Below are 21,436 nucleotides of genomic sequence, written 5' to 3'. Positions count from 1 at the left end.
CAAAAAAAAAAAAAAAAAAAAAAAAAAAAAAAAAAAAGAATTGGGTAGAGCCCAGAACAGAGCTAGCTGAAAGATGAAATAATGTTCCCCAATTATATGGAGGGCAAGAGTCAAGAGTTCCCACTGAAGAGATATGAAAACATAAACCCATATTGCAGCAAGAAGTATTGAGTTAGGTTTAAATAAGCTGCAACCATCTGAAGGAATTTTTAGACTTGAGAATAGAAAAGATAAAAAAATTCAGGCCTTGACTGCTCATACTTTGGAACCGATGTATCTAGTAGTGTTGAAAAAGAATACTATTTTGGAACACAGAATGTAGGTGCCAGTGGAGTTTCAGAGCACACTTCTAATTTTTATGTATGTTTTTTGAGAGGGTGAGTCACTTCATGATTACAATAGAGTAGTAGATTCCTGCGTATTATGTATACTCCCATTTAAAGAATTTTCTTAAAAGGGCCCTAGGAAACATTCAATTAGTGCGTGCTAATGCAGTCTCAGAAACCATATCTGTTTAGTAAAATCAGGAAATGGCAAAGATATGCATACCAGTTTTCATATATAAATTATAGTCCCTCTTGTTTTACTCCCTCTGGTTTCATCCCTCTCCACGGGATCCTCCACACATGCACACTTCATCATGTCAGGTTGTTTCAAATCCCTTAGGTGCTCCTCTTTGCCCTGGGGGATAAAGCCCAGCTTCCACGGCAGAGCATGCAGGCCCCCTCATGATCAGGCACAACAGGCTCCTCCTCCGGTGCACAGGGCTTACTGGAGCTTGCTCATGCCCTGCTCTCTGCCAGGTCTGCCCACCCAACCCACGTCTGTTTGCCCACTGAACCCCCGGGAATGCTCCAAGCCGCGGCTCCAGCTGCCTCCCATGGAACCCTGCACATACCTCTTTTTACCAGGAATATTTGTTATTGTTGTTATTTTTGCTGTTGTTTTCTTACACACTGAACTGTGAGTCACCTGAGAGCAGAATGCCCTTATTTATTGACATTCACTGCTTGAGATTAGGGATTCCATAAATATATGCTGAATGAACAGAAGATGGGAAGAGAGGGAGGGAATAAAGCAGGGAAGGAAAAAGAAAGGATTTACAAATGAGTATAACCTTAGGAAGATTATAAAACCCTAGGGTATCTTTAGTTGTTAGGAAGTGCCTCATAAAATACTTCAATATTTATCCTATTTTTAATATTTAAGGCAAATGGGTACACCTCTTACTTTTAGGAAAGCGAGATGTGGAGAGAGTCTTACAAAATTAAATAATGCTGGGGGTTCTGAAATTTCAAAACAAATGGGGATCATTGTCTTTATAATATATAGACTCAATACTGTGAACACACACACACACACACACACACACACACACACACACCCCACACGCTACATACTTTAAAATTCATCCTGCGCAGTGGTTGAGAGTCCACCTGCCGATGCAGGGGACGCAGGTTCGTGCCCCGGTGCGGGAAGATCCCACGTGCCGCGGAGCGGCTGGGCCCGTGAGCCATGGCCGCTGAGCCTGCGCGTCTGGCCCAGTAAACGCAAAAAAAAAAAAAAAAATTCATCCTGCCACCTAATCCTCTCCCTATTTCTTGCTTTATTAGTAATACTTCATAACTGTGTTATGAAATTAAAGATGGCATAAAATTCTCCTAATCATATATGAAGTGATTTCCGTATCCTTTCAACATCTGCAAAGTCAGGACTAAATCATTCTTTCTCCCTGGATGATGTTCATGCTGCAAAGTGCTTGTGTCTTGCCCTGGATGCTTCTGTGTGCAGTGACCCACTACCTCAAAGCCTGATTAAAACTGTTGGCCAGCCAGTGGCTGAAATTTATTTGATCAAAATCAAGGAACGACCATAGTCAAAAACAAACATGGGTTTAAGCAGTGCACCTAGATGAATGAATAATTCATGTCTGTTCACCACTGATGAAAAAAAAAAAAATCCCAAAATCCTTCTAGGAGTGCCAGGCAAGAATGTCATTATAGGTAGAGATTACTGTCATTATTATTATTTAGCACTTAATAGAGCTTTTTATTTGCAAAGTGTTGGTGCTTTAGAGATTTAAATTGTTTAGTCTTATGCAAATAAACAGGAAGTAAACTTTGCAACGTACAGTGACTAACATAAAATATGGCTGGGTTCCTCACACATACATCCTCACTCCTGAAGTCCTTGGCTTGAGGAACCAAATTCAAAGAAGGAATATGTGAACAGTAGGGGCACTTTTACTTCAAATTTTCACCAGTATTAGAGATGCAGAATGTTGTCCAAACATTTTATCTTTGGTTAAAAGACTGATAATTTCAGGGAATTCATGAAACTTATAAATCACCAGCTCGCCCATTCCTCTTTTATAAACAAAAGTAGTGCCAGACACAAGACATAATGAGATTTTCCTCTATGATTCTGCTGTAAGTAGCCCTTTCTTTAAGGCCACTGATGAAAATTTGAGTCACAGAAACATTCTCCTTATGCGCTAGGATCCCTTAAATTTCTAGTGTTCAGGATGCGAACATTAAATTTCACCTGCCCGTACTAGGAAAGTTACTTTGGAGTATATTTTCCAAACTGCATGCGTGACTGTTGCGTGAATAACACTTTGTGTGAAATGTCCTACTGCAGCATCCCCGGGTCTGCAGTGTGTGCCTATGACATGCATGATGTCGCCATTGTTTTTACTGGGAGATTCAAAGAACAGAAGTCTCCAGATTCCACGTGGACACCAGTTCCTGATGAACGAGTGCCTAAGCCTAGGTATGTGCAAATATTTATACGGCTTTCTTGAATTTCTAGAAATGGTGCCATTTGCTCCCCTGATAATAAGCATCTTATAAACTGCACACTAGTGCCTTCCATGCTGGCCACGCAGATACAAATGCCAACACAACAGAAAGGCCGGTGAGGCCGTTTGCCTTCATTCCCTTAACCGAAACCCCAAATTACCTACAGTTGTATTCAAAACAGTGACTCTCTTGTCTTTTGCTTAGACTCTCTATCTGTGGATTATCCAATGCAATCCTAGGATGACAGGAATCATCTGGTCCAGCGGCCCCAATGGTCTATAGCTGACGAAATTGAGGCCCAGAGAGGTGTAAAGTGAGTTGCGCAAGTTCACATCTCTGGGGAGATGATTTCCACCGCCCCTCCCCGCTTCTCTTCAGTTTTTCAGAGACCCATGTCTTTCAGCCTTAAAAAAATGTAAAGTATAAATGGTGTTCCCTGGAATTTGTGACTAGACTGGATCAGAGCTGATCCCGGACTCTGGGCCAAGGGCAGCAGGTACAATGGACCATTATTAGGATGTCTCTGGTCTGTCAGGTTCTGGTCTGCTTGGGGTCCAGATGCACTGTTGATTCTCCCCTCCCCCAAATGTGCCCCAGAAGTGCTTTCATGAGGAACCTATTGTTGAGAGACAACACAGAGACCTTTTGGTCCTGTGGAATATCTATCAAATCCTCACACTAAACCAGTTAACTCATTCCTCCTAACTGGGACAGGATGAAACTCCCTCCCAGCCCTGTGCCTACCCTGTTTATGTGGCACACACTGCATACCTCCCATCACAGCATTCGAAATCTAAGTTATATAGAAACATCCCTGTGTGTTCGGCTTCCTCCACTTAATTTGTGGAAGGAAACCCAGTGTCTTCTAAACTTTCTTGGTTTCCAACTCTCTCCTCCGACATCCAATCCCCCACACAAAATACCCAGCCCAATTCACTTAATTGAACTAACTTAGATAATATGAAACACTGTACCCATGGGAGAAACCCCTACAATTCATCCATTTTCATCCCCTGAATTAAATGGCATGTGCATTCTCTGTTATTTATGGAGAGCAGACTAGGTGTAAAAAGCATACCCTGGCAACCTCAGATAGATTCTCTAAGTCATTGCCTAGGATTCTTAGCTACCTTCCAGGTAAGCAGGAAGGGGAGTTAAGCTTAAGGGATCAGGTTTCAGGGAGTACTTATGTAATATGCTCCCCTGAGTATCGAAAGATGGTGTCACTCAGCCGTCACCAGGACACATACTTCAAGTGACTTTCTACTGGTGGCAGCATGTTTGCTTTCATCCTTCCACGTGCTGGCCTGTCTCTCTTACAGATACCTGGGCGCTTTCACTGGCTGGGTTAGTGCCATGAAAGCGTGTGCCTGGGGCTAGACCCTGCCAGTGTTGTCAGGGTCCACTTTTCTCACCTGCACCAGTGGGCCAAGCAGGTGTCTGGATAAGACTGGAGCCGGTGTTTCCCTGGTCTGACTTTGCTGAGATGTGCCCTTGACTCCTAAAACCATATAATTTCTTTTAGAAATGGATTTTCAGTGTCATTGTTCAGAAATTTTAGAAATGCCTTTTCAGGCAAGAATTTCAGTGTAAATGGCTTTTCATACCTACCCAAATCAAACAAAAACAATAAAAAACAAAACCCAAATGTTCTCTGACCCCCTAGTAAATGAGAGATGGTTATACTGAGTCTAGCAGGTACGTAAGGCTGGCAGCTTTTTGAACGCCTTCGTTTTCTACATTTCTGAAAATGTCAGCCCAATTGTCTCTTTTTGTGGAGCAAATGCCTGCAGAAATTCTAGCAGTGTTTTTTTTTTGTTTTGTTTTGTTTTTTCCTGTACGCAGGCCTCTCACTGTTGTGGCCTCTCCCGTTGTGGAGCACAGGCTCCAGACGCGCAGGCTCAGCGGCCGTGGCTCACAGGCATGTGGGATCTTCCCGGACCGGGGCACAAACCCATGTCCCCTGCATCAGCAGGCGGACTCTCAACCACTGCGCCACCAGGGAAGCCCTCTAGCCGTGTTTTAAGACAGATAGAGCGGTCCCGGAGACGTGCAAACCAAACCCTCACTTGTTTCAAGCTCCATCACTGTTCATGGGGTGGGTTTGTGCTTCTGGCGGGGAAGCCAAGCTGCTCCCAGCCAAGGCTGAACTGTCCTGGCTCAGGCTTCTCTATGGAGTGAGGAGGTGGCCCTGAGGAAATCTAAGCATATTTTTTGGTGGCATTATGCATTGTTCAGCTTCCTCTTCTCAGCCTACGGTATATTCTCCCTCATGCAATATGCACAGAGAAGGAGTTCATTCAAAGAATTTGCCATAAAGCATGACATAAGCCCCCTCCCTTTGTTTCTTTTTAGGCCAGGTTGCTGCGCTGGCTCATCCTCCTTAGAAAAATATGCAACCTCCAATGAATTTCCTGACGATACCCTGAATTTCATCAAAACGCACCCGCTCATGGATGAGGCCGTGCCCTCCATCATCAACAAGCCATGGTTCCTGAGGACGATGGTCAGGTGGGTGTCAAGCAAACCATGTCCTCACTGGATTCCCCCTGTTCCTTCCCATGCTTACAGAACCTATCATCAGTGGATCACAATTTGAAATGCCACAAACATCTTCTCTTATCCTGGGCATTGATTCAGCTGTGAAGTCCCGGGCACATGGGTGGATGCCACCAAGCCCCATGACCACATTCCCAGTGAACACAGTTCAGATAGTTTCAGGCTCTTTGGACACTTGCCGGCAATTAGAGAAACAAAGATATCTCCTTCTGCGTTAGCCTGTTCATCCCACGTGTGTTAAGAGTAGAGGAGCAGTGATGAGAATCAGTCAATGGATGTAGATACCTGTTTGGTTGGATATGGTTGCAAAACATGCTGCAGATGTCATCCGAGCACTGTCCCTAGATTGTTAGCTGTCATACGGAGCATGGAGTAACGGAGCATTTGCACAAGTATACCAGCAAGAAGGGTTCATACTTTAGCATTTGTTGTCTGGAGTGGTGGCCAACGGAGAAGGGATAGCTGATTAGAAATCTGTGACAGCATTAAATACTCCTCCTTCTCATATTTATTTAGGGCTTATTGCCAAACAGTTCAACAGGCTTTCCCAAGTACCATCCAGTTTTGGCAGTCATCAAACAAAATGTTAATTAACTTTACCACCATTTTTAAACAGTGACTTTATTGAAAGATATTAAAGTAGTGGGTTGGCCAAAAGGTTCATTCAGTTTTTTCCATAAGATGGCTCTAGTAGAACTTAGTTGTCTTTAACTTCATTCAAAGCAATTTTGTTAGATTGTATGTGACAGCTGTCATATCAGTGTGCGTTTTAAAAAAGACTTATGAAAAGCAGTGAATTTTTGTGTAGCCATTTTAATACTGAAGATGAAAGAAAAAAAGCAACATTTTTGGCATATTATGCTGCATTATTTCAAGAAAGGTGAAAACACAACCGAAATGCCAGAAAAGATTTGTGCAGTGTATAGAGAAGGTGCTGTGACTGATCGAACCTGTCAAAAGTGGTTTGCGAAGTTTCGTGCTGGAGATTTCTCACTGGACGATGCTCCACGGTCGGGTAGACCAGTTGATGTTGATAGCTATCAGATCGAGACATTAACTGAGAACAATCAACATTATACCACACAGGAGATAACCAGCATACTCAAAATATCCAAATCAAGCGTTGAAAATCATTTGCCCCAGCTTGGTTATGTTAATCGCTGTGATGTTTGGGTTCCACCTAAATTAAGCAAAAAAAACCTTGACCATATTTCTGCATGCGATTCTCCATTTAAATGTAATGAAAACGGTCCATTTTTGAAACAAATTGTGACGCGTGATGAACAGTAGATACTGTACAATAATGTGGAATGGAAGAGATCGTGGGGCAAGCGAAATGAACCACCACCAACCACACCAAAGGCCGGTCTTCATACAAAGAAGGTGATGTTGCATACATGGTGGGATTGGAAGGGAGTCCTCTATTATGAGCTCCTTCCGGAAAACCAAACAGTTTCAACAATTACTGCTCCCAGTTAGACCAACTGAACACAGCACTTGATGAAAAGCGTCCAGAATTATATGATGCATTAGATAATGCAAGACCGCGTGTTTCTTCAATGACCAGGCAAAAACTGTTATGGTTTGGCCAGGGTTCTGATTCATCCGCTGTATTGACCAGACATTGCACCTTTGGATTTCCATTTATTTGGGTCTTTACAAAGTTCTCTTAATGGAAAAATTTCAATTCCCTGGAAGACTGTAAAAGGCACCTGGAACAGTTCCATGCTCAAAAAAGATTAAAAGTTTTGGAAAGATGGAATTATGAAGTTGCCTGAAATATGGCAGAAGGTAGTGGAACAAAAGGGTGAATATGTTGTTCAGTGAAAATGGAAAATGTGTCTTTTATTTTTACTTAAAAACCGAAGGCAGATTTTGGCCAACCCAATACTATAATGGCTCTTGCCAATAAGATGGAAACCACGGTATGTAACTTGCAGAAGAGTCCATGTTTCCTGGTTCCTGCCATGATGCTTAAGGAGAGCGGAGTGTTGAACAGCTATGGGATTTCAGAGAAGGAGCATGCCCGATAGGACTTATCTAGGCAGGCAATAGGACTAATGCCCTTCACCTTTGGCTTTAGGTGGATCTTGTTTGGCTTGTATATCCATTTGTTTATTAATATTGCCATTAGCACTCTACCTCCCCATCCTTCAGAACTCTCTACCCCTCTGCACACAATCAGAAAGCTTTCCAGTCTGACAATTTGTTGACAAGTCTTGGCACCTCAGAGGAAGAGTATGGAAAAATGGTAGCCGCTGCTTTTCTTTTCAGTGTTCAGTGAAATGTTAGCTGTGATCGCACAGTGGTTAGTACTTTGCATTGCGAAATATTAAATGAATTCACTTATTATTTCTTCCCCTCTTCACAGCAGACGTCAGTCTTTCCTTGTTGTTCATGGAAGGGATAATTGCTGAGTGGTTTCAGATGGTGATGGCTACGTATTTATTATGTAACTTGGCCTCCACACATACATACCTCTTTCCTCCCCTTGGAGCCATACTAATGCTCTACATATGGAAATAAAGGAGCAGAACAGCTTGAGAGCATTATTTATATGCATATATTTTTCTTGAGGTTATTACTAGAAAGCTCTATCCCAATTGTTTGAAGTGGAAAAGGGGACACTTTAATGAAAGACCAACAAAGAGATTAAAAAATGTGATCCTGTCATTTTAGATACCGCCTGACCAAAATTGCGGTGGACACCGCTGCTGGGCCATATCAGAATCACACTGTGGTTTTCCTGGGATCAGAGAAAGGAATCATCTTGAAGTTCTTGGCCAGGATGGGAAACAGTGGTTTCCTAAATGACAGCCTTTTCCTGGAGGAGATGAGCGTCTACAACCCTGAAAAGTGCGTAGAATGTTTGGTTCTTTCCTAGTAACTATCTGTTACTTTATTATCTTTTCCATTCAGAGAAATCATGGCAGACTTAGATTTTATGCACTTAGGTGACTTTTAGTATTATTGGTAAAAATCTTTTCATACATTAAAAGCATTATTTTCTCCTTGCTAATAATGTGAGTGTTTATATAAACACATACACTGTGTGTTTATGTGTATGTGTATGGGTGCACACATAAGGTTCTGTTTCCCGTTCAGTTGGATCAGATTAAGAGATCTGACCTTGTGCGCTGGGAGGTGGGGTGTAAGGGTGGTGGCAGGAAAGAGAGAACTGACCCAAGAGAGACTATGAATGATATTATCCTGCCTTATAAAATTAGGTGCAGCTATGATGGAGTAGAAGACAAGAGGATTATGGGCATGCAACTGGACAAAGCAAGCAGCTCTCTGTATGTTGCATTTTCCACTTGTGTGATAAAGGTTCCCCTTGGCCGGTGTGAACGACATGGGAAGTGCAAAAAGTATGTATTTGCCTCATTGATCATTAGAAAGTCCACAGTGCTTAGAAAAGAGTCCTAGGTAGCTCACAGTCATCCTCTTCCTACAGAACCTGTATCGCTTCCAGAGACCCCTACTGTGGGTGGGTAAAGGAAGGAGGTGCCTGTGCCCATCTGTCACCTGGCAGTAGGTAAGGAGCCCAAAGTGTGGGAGAGTATAAAGCGGCCTAGACATACAATTAATTGCGCTCACACACACCACCGCCACTCAGCCTTCTGTGCACAAACCTCATCAATACGACTGCCGGCCGTTCTCCCTCCTTTTCCCATTTCATAGAACAACCCAACATCACGTGGCAGATTTCCAATTGATTAATCATCCATCCTCAGACTAATTAAAAACAGAGAGAAACAACACAGTGGACTTCTAAGTATTCCCTGGAGAGAGGGACAAGATGGTACATGCCTTGATCATCACAGTGCAAGAACAGCAGAGAAAGGAAGCAGGAGGGTACCAATTAGATTAGTGATGTGGTTTGTCCAGCCATAGCAAAACTGGCTCTTTCTAATTGACCATCCAGGGCTGAGAAGAAACTGCCGAGCATTTGTTAAGCAATGCATTTGTACTGCAAGCACAGTGTATACATGCAATAAACCTCTCCCCTGCACTGAAGAACAGTTGACCCTATTACTCATTAGGTAGTAAAATCAATTCTTGGCGTTTCCCCAGCAGATCAGCTAGATCAAGCTAGTCTGCCATGCATGTGATTTTGATGCTTAGAATTGTTACCCTGACTTTAAACGCCTGGATGGTATTAGCTCAAAGGTTTTATGCTTTTACTTCAGTGGATGTGAAATCCAAAGTGACATTTGGAAAAATATTCAACGCATGTCCTTGACAGGTTATGGCAATTCAGGGAAAGTGCCAGATGGCAGCACAGTTCTTTCGTAGCCATTTCTTCAACTTCCTCTGATCTAAAGGGCGAAAAGAATGGTCCTCACATCACTCTGAGCCTCCTCTCCCATTTGAGAATAGCTAGTCAACAGACAGGAGGGCATATCTGATGACCACCTGAATAATTTGAGGGAAAGTATTTCCATATACAGAACTAATGGTAACTATCAAGTCTGACCTGGAAATCTGACTAATGCCAAGGGTTGACTCACCATTTATTATTAGATCAACTTTGTGAGTAGCAATATTGACCTACTACAGTGTTAAAGCTTTGCATCTTTTCACCGGAACCTTGAAGGGAAGGAGAAAGCATCACAATGCACAGTGAGGGAAGCTGAGAAATGACCTATCTCCTTTCCTTAGTCAAGGTGTGACCAAAAGTAGGAAGACTGATTTTTAAGAATCATTTTAAAGTCAACATGAGAACATTTCATTGTTCAAAACATGTGGAACTCTCTTTGGAAAGTGGCCTTCAGGGCCTGGTGCATACTGGCTTTCATTACCACGAGAAATCTTTAGCCTTTGAGGATGAATTTGATTTCTAATACAACACAAAAACAGTGGAAAACAAAGATGGTGCATTATTAGATCAAGGTGTGACTTTCCAAAAAGTTTTCCTATATGGCTCATAAGTAAACTCTGAAGGCAGTTACAAAACAGGAGTTTCAGTTATGGTGTAGAAAGAAGCGCAAAGTTCCCCCCAAAAAGGACAAGACTCCTCTGGAGTAGTCCAGTGTGCTGATTTAAAAATCAAAATACATTCTATTAGGATTGATCTCATGAATGGTGTTAACAGTTTATACAGCCCAAAGGTGACCGTATAAGAAGAGGGAGGCTATAGAGCAGCATGACGGCAATACTCCTGAGGACTGGGCCTGGGGCAGGCGTGAACGGAACACCTGAGTGGTCTCAGCAAAATGCGCCGCCACGTCCATCCTCTCAGGGTCCCACATATCCACTGACCATTTGAACACTTTGTTATACAAAGCTACTTCTAAGCAAAGAAACAGATAAAGGTCTAGGAAGGCAAGAGTTGGGGCCAAAGAGAGGAAAATACTTTTTTTCTAATTTAGAGACGTCTGTATCACTTATGTAAGGAGTGTGTGTTAACATGTAAACTTAGATATTTAAGAAATGCTCAGGGCATCCGAGGCAAGGAGTGATACAGGTAATCCACAAACTAATTAACTCCCTGAATAATACCTGAATTACCTGTCTAAAACATGGCTTCTCTTGGGAGATTCACAAAGGACGCATTTCTGTAAGTTTTGGAGATAAACTTTCGAGCTGTTACCTACTTTTTTGGCACCTGTCACTCAATTTATCAAACTGTGTTAGTTGCTTTAGTGAAACTTAAGATGCATCCTGCAATAGACTCGTATCATTGAATTTGTGTCTATCTTTCTTCTCTTCCCTCCTTTTTTTTGGAAGACTGACTTTTGAACAGGACATAGAGCATGGCAATACAGATGGCCTGGGAGACTGTCACAGTAAGTAGAGCTTTTTATCCATTTGGATATTTATTCTATAAAAAAAGATGTTTTTATAGACTGGCCTAGAAACATGACACCACATGTGAAACTGAGTGCAGCTGCCTCTAAAACATGCATAAATAACAGAAATCACCTAAATATCAAAGAAAACAGTGTGTTTTGAAGCCTCTGTTGCCAATGGTGTTGCCATAAGTGCTGGCACCTATTTCCTTATCATAATGCTGTGGAACAAATTCACTCTAGAGGATGTCTACGATAGCAGAGCAGTAAGTTACATCAGCATTTCCATTTAAAACCAGTTTTGTTGTTTTTAAAGATATGTTATTGCCATAATTTTCAGCCAAATAATAAAAAGACTGATCACTGTACTCTAGCTTTTTAATTGAATGGGACTATTTTATTTCTCTTGAACATCTCGATTAACAAAATTATTTTTTAAATTAGATTTATGTTTATTACCATTTGCAGTAGAAAAAAATTTCAGAAAGAACCCACTACATACAAGGTGACTCAAAATAACCTTTTTATAAGAACTGACCTACTATACTAATCTCAGAGGTCATTTCAAAAGTTATTACATGCCAACGTTTTAGTTAGAACTTTATATAAAGGATCCTGGTCAAAGGTCTGCCCAGTTGTCCAGTGATCTGATTAATATCAATATTCTCCTGAAAATGCTTTATTAATGCTAATTTAGAGAATAATGCCATACTCTTGGAAAACATTTAGTTTGCCATGTTTTAAATGTTGTATGTGATAAATCTCAAGAAGCCTGTATTCAGAATGGCACCAAAAATAGCTCCTAAGGGAATGAAACTATATTACTTCTGATATTTGATTTGTGTGTGATATTTAATGAAAATCATGGATATAACTTTAAATCTTTGAGCCATGTTCTAGAGAACAGACATAATCAAATAAATAGGGCCACAGAGCCTCATCTCCAAATTCTTGGTCATATTTTGTTTGTTTGTTTGTTTGTTTGTTTGCAAATATATACCGGAAAAAGCTTCGTATGTCTTCACACACAAAATCTGAATTAAGAAATTAGCATAGGGGGCTTCCCTGGTGGCGCAGTGGTTGAGACTCCCCCTACCGATGTAGGGGACACGGGTTCGTGCCCCGGTCCGGGAAGATCCCACATGCCGCGGAGCGGCTAGGCCCGTGAGCCATGGCCGCAGAGCCTGCACATCCGGAGCCCAAAAGATCTGCTATGTGTCTGCAATGAAACAATTTGATGTTTGATTTGGTGGATCTTGATCATGTTGGTGCCTTATGGTCCCATTTTTAGGGAAACAGGTTTCGGTTGGTATGTGTGTCTGAGTGAACTTAATTAGCTGTTTTTAGTGAATAATTTTCTCCATATTTTTATGATTCGATGATATAGGCATCTAGAAAAATAGGGGTGTCAATTTGGATTGAATACGTAAATATATGAAAAATGTGAAAGTGTTACTGGCTCTCTAGAGCATCCACTACACCAGCAGGCTTACACCACGCCTGGGTCCTCAGGCAGAGCGCAGGGCAGACCCTCAGGCCCCAGGCCAGTGATTTACTCTTCCGTCTCAGTGGTCAAGCCTCTGTGTTTTCGTGTGCTCCGTAACTCGACCCCCACTCCTGCTGAGGCACGTAGGGTGCCTGCTCCGGGCAGGAGGTAATGCCTTTCCTAGTGGCTTCTCTGCTCCTGGGCGCCCACTGGAGCATGACCTACTTCTGTCAGACATATCTAGTCACACACAAACATTCAAAGGATTTAGATATTTGGTACACAATGACTCTTTAACAGGAGTTTTAGGGGAAATGAGGAAACCATAAAGAGCCAGCGTCAGAGGCTGAGTAGCAGGCTGAGTGAACAAGTGACGTGACCCAGACACACAGCGGGGGCACGCGCGTGCACACACACACACACAAATATATGTTGCCTGTATGTGTGATTTTTATTTTTGTTAATTTCCTAACTAAAACCCCTGCTGAGTTCAGAACATTGTGATATTGGACAGTTGCTCACAGCATGGTTGGGAGGATGAAATGAGAGAGAATGTAAAGAAAAAGTGCTTTGTAAGTGTGGTCCAGATGTCACTCACTTTATCCACATACACATCCCTCTGTATGGCGTACGGCTTACATATAATCGCAGTTACCATTCCTTCCACTAACTTGCTTTTTCTCTGCCTCTTGGCAACAAAGGCATGACTTTGAGGAAGCTCACTTGGGAAAGAGATAGTATAAGGATATGAATACGAAGCATTCGTAAATACGCAAGCAAATACGAAGCATCTTCTATTACAAGCAGAAAGTAAAAAGCACTTACTCAGTATTGGGGGTCGTATGTTAGCACAGCTCTGTACCAGCTCACTCCCACTTATTACGGAAGTCACACTGAGCAGAGTGTTAAATGTTAAGTAACTTACTCCTCCCTTCTGTCTTTCAGATTCCTTCGTGGCACTGAATGGTAAGGAAGATATTACTCATAATTTAATAGCAGTGGAAATATATTTGAGAAATCCTGTTTCACTAAACCTCTTGAGTATTTTCGAATTTTACGTTTCTTTTTCAATTAATTTTTAAATTCTCATTATTTTTTATAGACATTTCAACTCCTCTACCAGATCATGAAATGTCTTACAACACAGTATATGGTCAGTTCACGGGTTGTTGTTTTTTTTATTCTTCAAGCCATTCATCCTGTGGTAGTTTATAATCTTCATTCCTAAACATCATGGACCAGATTCTCTGCTACTTCAGGGCCCCAATTCACTAAAATTATTCATAGATTTCACGATGCTTCAAAAATTAACTCTACATATATGAGACAACTGACATGTGAGAATGAGTCCTACATTTTTAATCCACAGAACATGAAATATGCCAACCTTAGGGAATTTGGTGAATGCATTTAATGAGTTCTTGAGGGAGAAGAAATTGCTTTTGGACATAAGTACATCCAAGATAAAAGAATAGTGCTTATAACTCATAGGCCGCAGCTCCTTAACTGATAACTGATAGTATCATTCCCCAAAATGCTGACTTTCAGAACAATACCTTCTGCAGGGAAATCTATACAGAGTGCAGGTACTAAGTTCTTCTTAGGCAAAACTTTCCAATATAGCCATCGAAATTTAATCACACGAAGAGTATGAATATGTAGACCTATCTTCAGTGAAACGTCTTTAAATGTATACAAGGAAGAGTGACGCAGTGGAAATGATGTGCAAACAGGATTTTTACCCCGTTGTTCCTGCTCTGAAATATACAGACACTATACTAAACAAAGCCATTAAGTCCATAAACAGACTATTCTGAGCTCTTTATAAGAAAAGTTAAACAGTAGTTGAAATGTTCCAGTTCCATTTCTCAAAGCCTCCCCAAATGTTTATTAAGGTAAACTATTCATGTGTTTTTTAAAGATAATGAACAACATATATGTAATGGGAGATTTAAGCTTCTGCATTATAATGGGGACTACAAGCTTCACTGATACACATTTTATAACTTTTATGTTTAAGACACGTAACAATAACAGCTCCAGGTCAGTCTTTAAATGTAGAGGTAGGTAATAGAGGAAGGGGACAAAATAAAGAAAAGAAAAAAAGAGGGAAGAAAAGAAAGCAAGGTGGATTCAGGATTCAAAAAAATAGTTCAAGATGGCTACAAATGCATCTAATAGCTCTGTGGAAACTCTCACTCCTGTGTCTAATTAGCATAAATAAAAAGCCTCTTTGAAAGTCCTGAAGACTATCTTATAAACTGGGGCTGTGCAGGTAGGGAAAACAATGCCCGGTTTCTCCTATCGTGAAGTGAGGCAGCATGGAGTAGATGAGCCCACTGAATTCATCCACCTTTACCATTCTCTCATCTATGATTCAAGCCAGAATGTCAAACACCAACAGCTGGAAGAAACACTTCTCAGGAGGCAAGTGTCATCTAGCTTAGCTTGCCCTTCACAAAGAGAACCCACTTCGCATCTGCACTTCTCCAATATCGTACTTTGCAATCATCTCCTATAATTGAATAATCTTTATCAGATATTGAGAAATCCAGGTCTTGAATCTAACTGAACCAGTAACCCCAGCATTCCTCAATAGTACTACGGCCAATTTTAATTCCCAGGTAATTTCTCCTATAGATAGAATAATTAAACCATGGGATGCTCTTTATGAACAAAAATCACTCTTCAATTTATGGATTTCTCTTACTGCCTTTATAAAAGGAAAGGAACTTATTAATTCCTCCATGTTAACACTTTAAAGAACAATGCCCATTCGCTGGGTCAGTGGTTTCCGTGATGAAACTAAAGAAGAGTTGGAATTTTCCTTTCAACTAATGATCCTGTCCATTTCAGGCTCAATTTCTCCTGGGTGTGAAGGGGTTAGATGATTAACTGACCATCAACATGAGGGCTGGTCCAGACAGTACTTACAAAAACAGAGGAGACTCTCTTTTCACAAACTACTGCAAGAGATGCTTATTTTGGAGCTAATAAACCTAGAAGAGATTTAACTCATTCATTTGCAGACATTAGTTTAGTGCTTACTATGTGCCAGGCACTGGATTAGGTGCTATATTTGAACCATCAAAGAAAAAAGCAAATTGCTGTGTTTATGAGCATGGATGTAGACTAGGAAGCCAACCCCAAAGTCCAAAATGCACCCACTGTGTCTAGCTGTGTCCTTTGCATGTTCCCATAAAAAGTTCAGTGGCTGGGTACAGACTCATAGGGTGACCCGCAGAACCAGAACTGCCTAACTCTGAAAAAGGGATCGTTCTGTAAACCATGCAGACTCTCTGTGTGGCAAAAGCTCTGTGCAACACCACTTACATATACAAGAACCCTTTTTTAGTGAATTGGACCCTGATTATCTTCCTTCTCTCATCCTCTCTTGTATTGATTTAGTGTCTCTTCTGTGTCTAACTGGGTACAATCATTGCTAATAGGTTAGAGTAGTTTGAAGGATCTCTAACCTCTAGAATTACAAAGACTTGTAGATATAGAGAAACAATATGATGCATATTAAAGTTAACTTTTTAAATCTGTTTCTTTGTATATTATAAGAATAATACACCATAAGCTCCATTGATTATAATATGACTTTTCATACTGGATTAACAAGACAAAATTATAGGTTCCAAATTGTTGACATGTAATACCATATCCACAAACGACTGCCTATTTTTGTAGCATTATTTTGGTTACAGTCTCTTAGGGAATGCACAAAAACAATATAGCCTGTAGAATCAGATTCTAAGAAGGAATATAAGTGATTTCCTTTTAACAGTTGGAGAGGTAATAATAATACACCTCTTTGATTTCAAACTAAGGATGGCTGCTTAATGGTGCTTTTACATGGTAGTTCTAAAATTCTTGAGAATCAGGCATTGCTTTCTCCGACTGTTTGCTTCACCCGTGACACACATTGCCTGTCCTCAAGCGTAAGTTTAAAAGATTACAAACCTCATGCTGCTCTATTTTTTTTTTCTCCATTTGAGTACATCAGATGCATGGTTTCTCTAGATTTACATGTAGAATATGGAGATGTGGTGGGTATGAGACTAACACTTCAGCAATAGGCAGGAGCTGATTTCTCACATTTGTGTGAAACATTTTCCTACCTAACTACCATCTGGTCCACATTAATTTCCTCTCACAGCCATAGCTTTCCATTACCAATGAGTTTTCCATATATTTGCAGCATATGCTCCAGGAAATCTTTCTACAGAGAATGTGTCCCTTAGGCATATATTTCCCCTAGATTACCGTATTAAGAAATGTTCTCCCTAAACCATACTTAGGACATTACCATAAAATTGCCCCTTGAACACAGTTAAATTGAAAGTGCTCAAAATGCATATCAATTCAGGTAAAAGAAGTTCTTGCTACTTGGAGGAGAGGCTTCTTTTTTTCCTTCCCCCCTTTCTGACTCCCTGCAAAGCTATTTCTAATTGTTTGCTTAGGCTGGGTGCTGAAGTCTCTTAGGTTGACCGTATATTGCATGAGAGCATTGTTGAATTCAAGAGTAGAAAATAGAGGCTATATTTTAGACCTCAATATAAGCATAAAGGAAGTAAAAGAAAGTCTGTATTGCCAATTCCAGGTTAATAATTTTCCTACCCTTGTTCTCTTACCAGTTATTGGGAGATGAGATGCGAAACCCAGAAATATAAAAACAAAGTCTAGACGCAAGAATTCTTTACTTTTAAATGAACAGGTTTTTAGCAGTTGGATGCGAACTAGACTATTTGCAACAAAGCGGATATTTGAAGCTGTGTACGAGCCAAACAAGCTCTACACAGAAAGGGGCCTCTTAGATGTTACCAGAGCTTTGTGGTAACACTTCAAGTGTGGAGCTTCCATGGAAATCCTATAGCTTAGATAAGCCACTTGGCTTGCTTGCTCTTCCCCACTTTATTCTTACACACACATACACACACACACGTGTGTGTATGTGTGTGTGTGTATACACAGTATGTAATTTATAGTATTAAAGTCTCCTAGGAATCCAGCTTCCAATAATAATTGTAAAAAAGAAGAATGCAGTGCATTCATTATAATCTTTCTTTCTGGTGGCTAGTATCAATTTATCACATATGCGGTGATCACAGCCCAAGGCTGGAGCCACTTGTGAATCTGTCCTACTTTCTACCAAAGGCACCAATTACACATTCACAGTAGTTGCCTTGATGTCTTTTTAAAAATTGTTCAAGAGGCTGCTATAGGTAAGATGCTTTAATAAGCCAAAGACTCTACTTGAAAATCACAGAGAGGTTATTTTTTATTTCCACCAGAGAGAACAGGTAGTGGGGCTTCTTTAAATCATTGTGACAGCTTAGATCAAAGCACCAGATATGATCTGCATTTAACCTTGTGGAATGATGGCGGGGGGCGGGGGAGAAGCTTAGAAATGTGTTCACAGGAAACATCCAGTTTCTGCCATAACTCCCAACCTAGCCATTCTTCCTCTGGCATTATCCTAGGGTAGGCCACTCTGGATCTCAAAAAGCTATCCCTTTCTAATCTGAATTGGATCAGTCAGTGTGGCCTCAAAAAACCACCTCTCACTAGTATGAGTCATGAAACCATGAAACTAACTTGGTTGGAATAAGACACAAAAGGCACAGCCATAACAACATGGAGCAGTTGAGGCCTCTGTTCCAGGAAGGAGGGGGTGGGAGCAGATCCCTTTAGAAAGCAGTCACTTCCCCCACAAAGAGGAATGCCTGTGAGGCTGAACTGCAGCTGAAAACTAGACACATACTCCATGGGAAAGGCTCAGGGCAGCTGAGTTGTTTGTGACGGGGCAGAGGCTCATCCACTACCATAAACCTGCCCCATCAGTCACAAATGCTGTCCCCAGAATGGACACATTCTACCTTAGTGCTGCTATGAGAATACCAAAGAAGGACTCTGATACTTCTTGAGCGCTTACTACGTGTCAGATACTGTTAGGTACTTTCAACATGATGTCACTTTATCCTTCCAACACTGGGAGGTAAACGACATCATCTCCACTTCGTGCACAGGGAAAACCAAACAAGGCCCAGAGAGCTTAAGTGATTCCCTCAGGCTCACCCAGCAAGCAGCAGAGACAAGATCTGGCCCTTCATCCTCTAACTACAAGTTCAAGGGGTCTTCTGCTGAATCCTACCCACCAGTCTTGTTATTTCTAGGACAATCTCAGGGGTCTTCTGCTGAATCCTACCCACCAGTCTTGTTATTTCTAGGACAATCTCCTTTGAGTCTTTTACAGCCAGCGTGGGTGTCCAACCTCCTGGCCTCTGAGCAAAGGGAAAGCGGGTGTCTCCGGTGATGTTTTCCCTAACTATATTTGTGATGAAAACAGGGCACTCCAGTTCCCTCCTGCCCAGCACCACCACGTCCAATTCGGCGGCTCAAGAGGGGTATGAGTCTAGGGGAGGAATGCTGGACTGGAAGGATTCACCTGACAGCACAGACTCTTTGGGGGCAGTGTCTTCCCATAATCACCAAGACAAGAAGGGTAAGGCCTTGGAAGTACCGCTTCCTCTGGGGGGAGAGGGAGGGAAAAGTGGGGAGGACTATGGAACTGCTTCCAGCTGAATCACAGCAGTATTTAAGGAACGAACCTCCAACACACTGTGATTGAAAGCGTCACAGAAAAGGCTGCAACCCAATCCTCTATGCTAGGCTTGATCCACAATGATTCCCTGACCAAGGAGAAACCACACAAAACAAATAACACATCCTCTAAGCTTCCTCCACCCAAGAGAGGCATGGCTTGGCCCAAAGCAGATGCTGGCTCCTGAGATCCCTTTCCACTCCTCTTAGCTCGTTCAGTGATTTCTGGATCCTCTCTTCCCCCCATAGTGGGATGGAATGTGGTGCGGGCTTTGGCAAGTACATGTAATCAAAGTAAAAGCCCGTTTAATCAGTGAATGGAGAAATAGCAGAGTTAAGTCTTTTCTGGCTGGTAGCATCCCTCACTCTCGCATGGTGCTGAATTTGAATAGAGCTGAGGTCCTGAGACGCACTTCATTGCCCTTAGAGGATAACAGCTAAAACAAAAATATGTTATTTAATCAAGCAGAATTGCTATGCATTTAAAATGGAAAGGAAGCTGCACTAAATGAAAGGGACTCTACTGTGAACTGTCCTAAATTCTCCCTGGCTTTCTTTGCTCAACTAGAGACAGGAAATGTCATCTCTTTTCTCGCCATTTGCTGCTTCTGGTAACACATCCTACTTTAGTTGCAGCTGCAACCAAAGAGGCCTTTACTTGTCCAAAAAAGTCTTGTAAATCAGAGACTGAAAAGCTCAGTTATGTTGCGAGCTGTTTCCCCCCATTCAGCCTTGTTTACTTCTATATGTTTTGAAGAGTTTCATCCAAGCAGAGATTTGAGTCTCAAGGGCAGACCAGCTACAGTGACCCTTGGAAGACAGTCTCTATCGTGTCTTCCCCCAGGGTTTTTCTGTATACATATTTCCATCTTTACTTTTAGAGAATGTTTGCTAGGCAGACTCACACACTAAATTTTCATCTTTTTTTTTTTGGCGGCTCATCTCCTGAGAATGTCGTACCTTCTGCTGCTACATGCCAAGCCCAAAATGGGAAGATGTAGCCCTTTTAACTTTTTTTTTTTTTTTTTAAGTCTTTACTGAATTTGTTACAATATTGCTTCTGTTTTAGTTTTTTGGCCGCAAGGCATGTGGGATCTTAGCTCCCCTACCAGGGATCAAACCCGCACCCCCTGCATCTGAAGGTGAAGTCTTACCACTGGACCACCAGGGAAGTCCCTTAACTCGTTCTTTAATATATCCCCTTAATCGATTTTATTATTCTTCTATAACTTCTTACTGTTAATATGTCCTGCCCCAATCTTTTTTTTTTTAAGTGGCTTTTGTCTCAGCAGCCTCTAAATTGGTGGGATCCCTGCTCTTAACCATCACAAGAAAGCACCAGGCCAATTCGTGACGGGGCAGAACCATCACAGCAGGCCACCAGCCCTAGCATGTGCCATTATTTGTTCTGTGTGGCTCCCGACCGCAGATGTGTTAGTCTTGGCCGAGTTCTCAAGAACAGACAACACAGTAAAAATCACTTTGTATTTGCCCACTGCAACTTTCTGAAAAACCAAACAGCCTTTCCAGTAAAGCATTAAATATGTCAACCAAATATCTAGCTGTTGGTTACAGTCATTTCCTCTTCGCTTCACTGAGAGGGATGGTGTGAATTTTCTCCAATCGTTAACTCTCCCGAGGGAGGGAGGTTATCAAAGAGTCCAATTAACACATTGACAGATCATTTTAAAATTCGGCATTGTTCATTCTCTTGGGTCTTATTATGAATATTGACAAAGCTGGAAGCAGTCTACAAATCGTCAAACAATGGTGGCAGAGGTGATTGCATGGGTGTTTAACATGATCACTGTTCTCGTGCTATTAACTCCTTGCCTTGCCCTGTCAAATTTGAGCTTCATTTTTGACAACGGATTATGTGTGTATTTGATAGGGCAATGACAATGAACTGTTATGCAGAAACTTTAAAAATAAAAAAAGTAATGTAGCTTAATGTTCCTTTTGTCATGATTTTTTATGATTTTAATTTCCATTTTGCTCTGAAGTGTTTTTCTGTTTAATGTTCATGATTTATTTTGAACTTTTGTTTTGCCAAGCACTGTGTGGTATGACTTGGTGATGGCGTTACTCCGTTGGAAAAGTCTTGTTTCTTTTCTGACTCATGATTACGTCCTTTAACTTGACCCAATCTGTGATCCCCTCGCTTCTTTCCATTCCCTGACGTGGGTGCCTTA

General features: G+C 41.4%; 1 protein-coding gene across 3 annotated transcripts in view; it reads left to right on the top strand.

The window, feature by feature from the left end:
• The window catches only part of SEMA6A (semaphorin 6A), a 129,062-nt gene that overhangs the window by 88,403 nt on the left and 19,223 nt on the right, over positions 1-21,436 (top strand). For 2 of the 3 annotated variants that reach the window (XM_007451223.1, XM_007451222.1), the window contains 8 exons: positions 2,641-2,772; positions 5,157-5,312; positions 8,040-8,216; positions 8,588-8,728; positions 8,815-8,895; positions 11,091-11,149; positions 13,584-13,604; positions 18,991-19,146. In XM_007451223.1, the coding sequence (XP_007451285.1) occupies positions 2,641-2,772; positions 5,157-5,312; positions 8,040-8,216; positions 8,588-8,728; positions 8,815-8,895; positions 11,091-11,149; positions 13,584-13,604; positions 18,991-19,146 (923 nt within the window). Of the gene's footprint in view, positions 1-2,640; positions 2,773-5,156; positions 5,313-8,039; positions 8,217-8,587; positions 8,729-8,814; positions 8,896-11,090; positions 11,150-13,583; positions 13,605-13,740; positions 13,792-18,990; positions 19,147-21,436 lie in introns of all 3 variants that reach the window. The other variant, XM_007451221.1, reaches the window with a different exon arrangement.

Source organism: Lipotes vexillifer, unplaced genomic scaffold (assembly GCF_000442215.2).
Source record: "Lipotes vexillifer unplaced genomic scaffold, Lipotes_vexillifer_v1.1 scaffold91, whole genome shotgun sequence".
NCBI lineage: Eukaryota > Metazoa > Chordata > Mammalia > Artiodactyla > Lipotidae > Lipotes > Lipotes vexillifer.
This window is presented reverse-complemented; position numbering and strand designations above follow the sequence as displayed.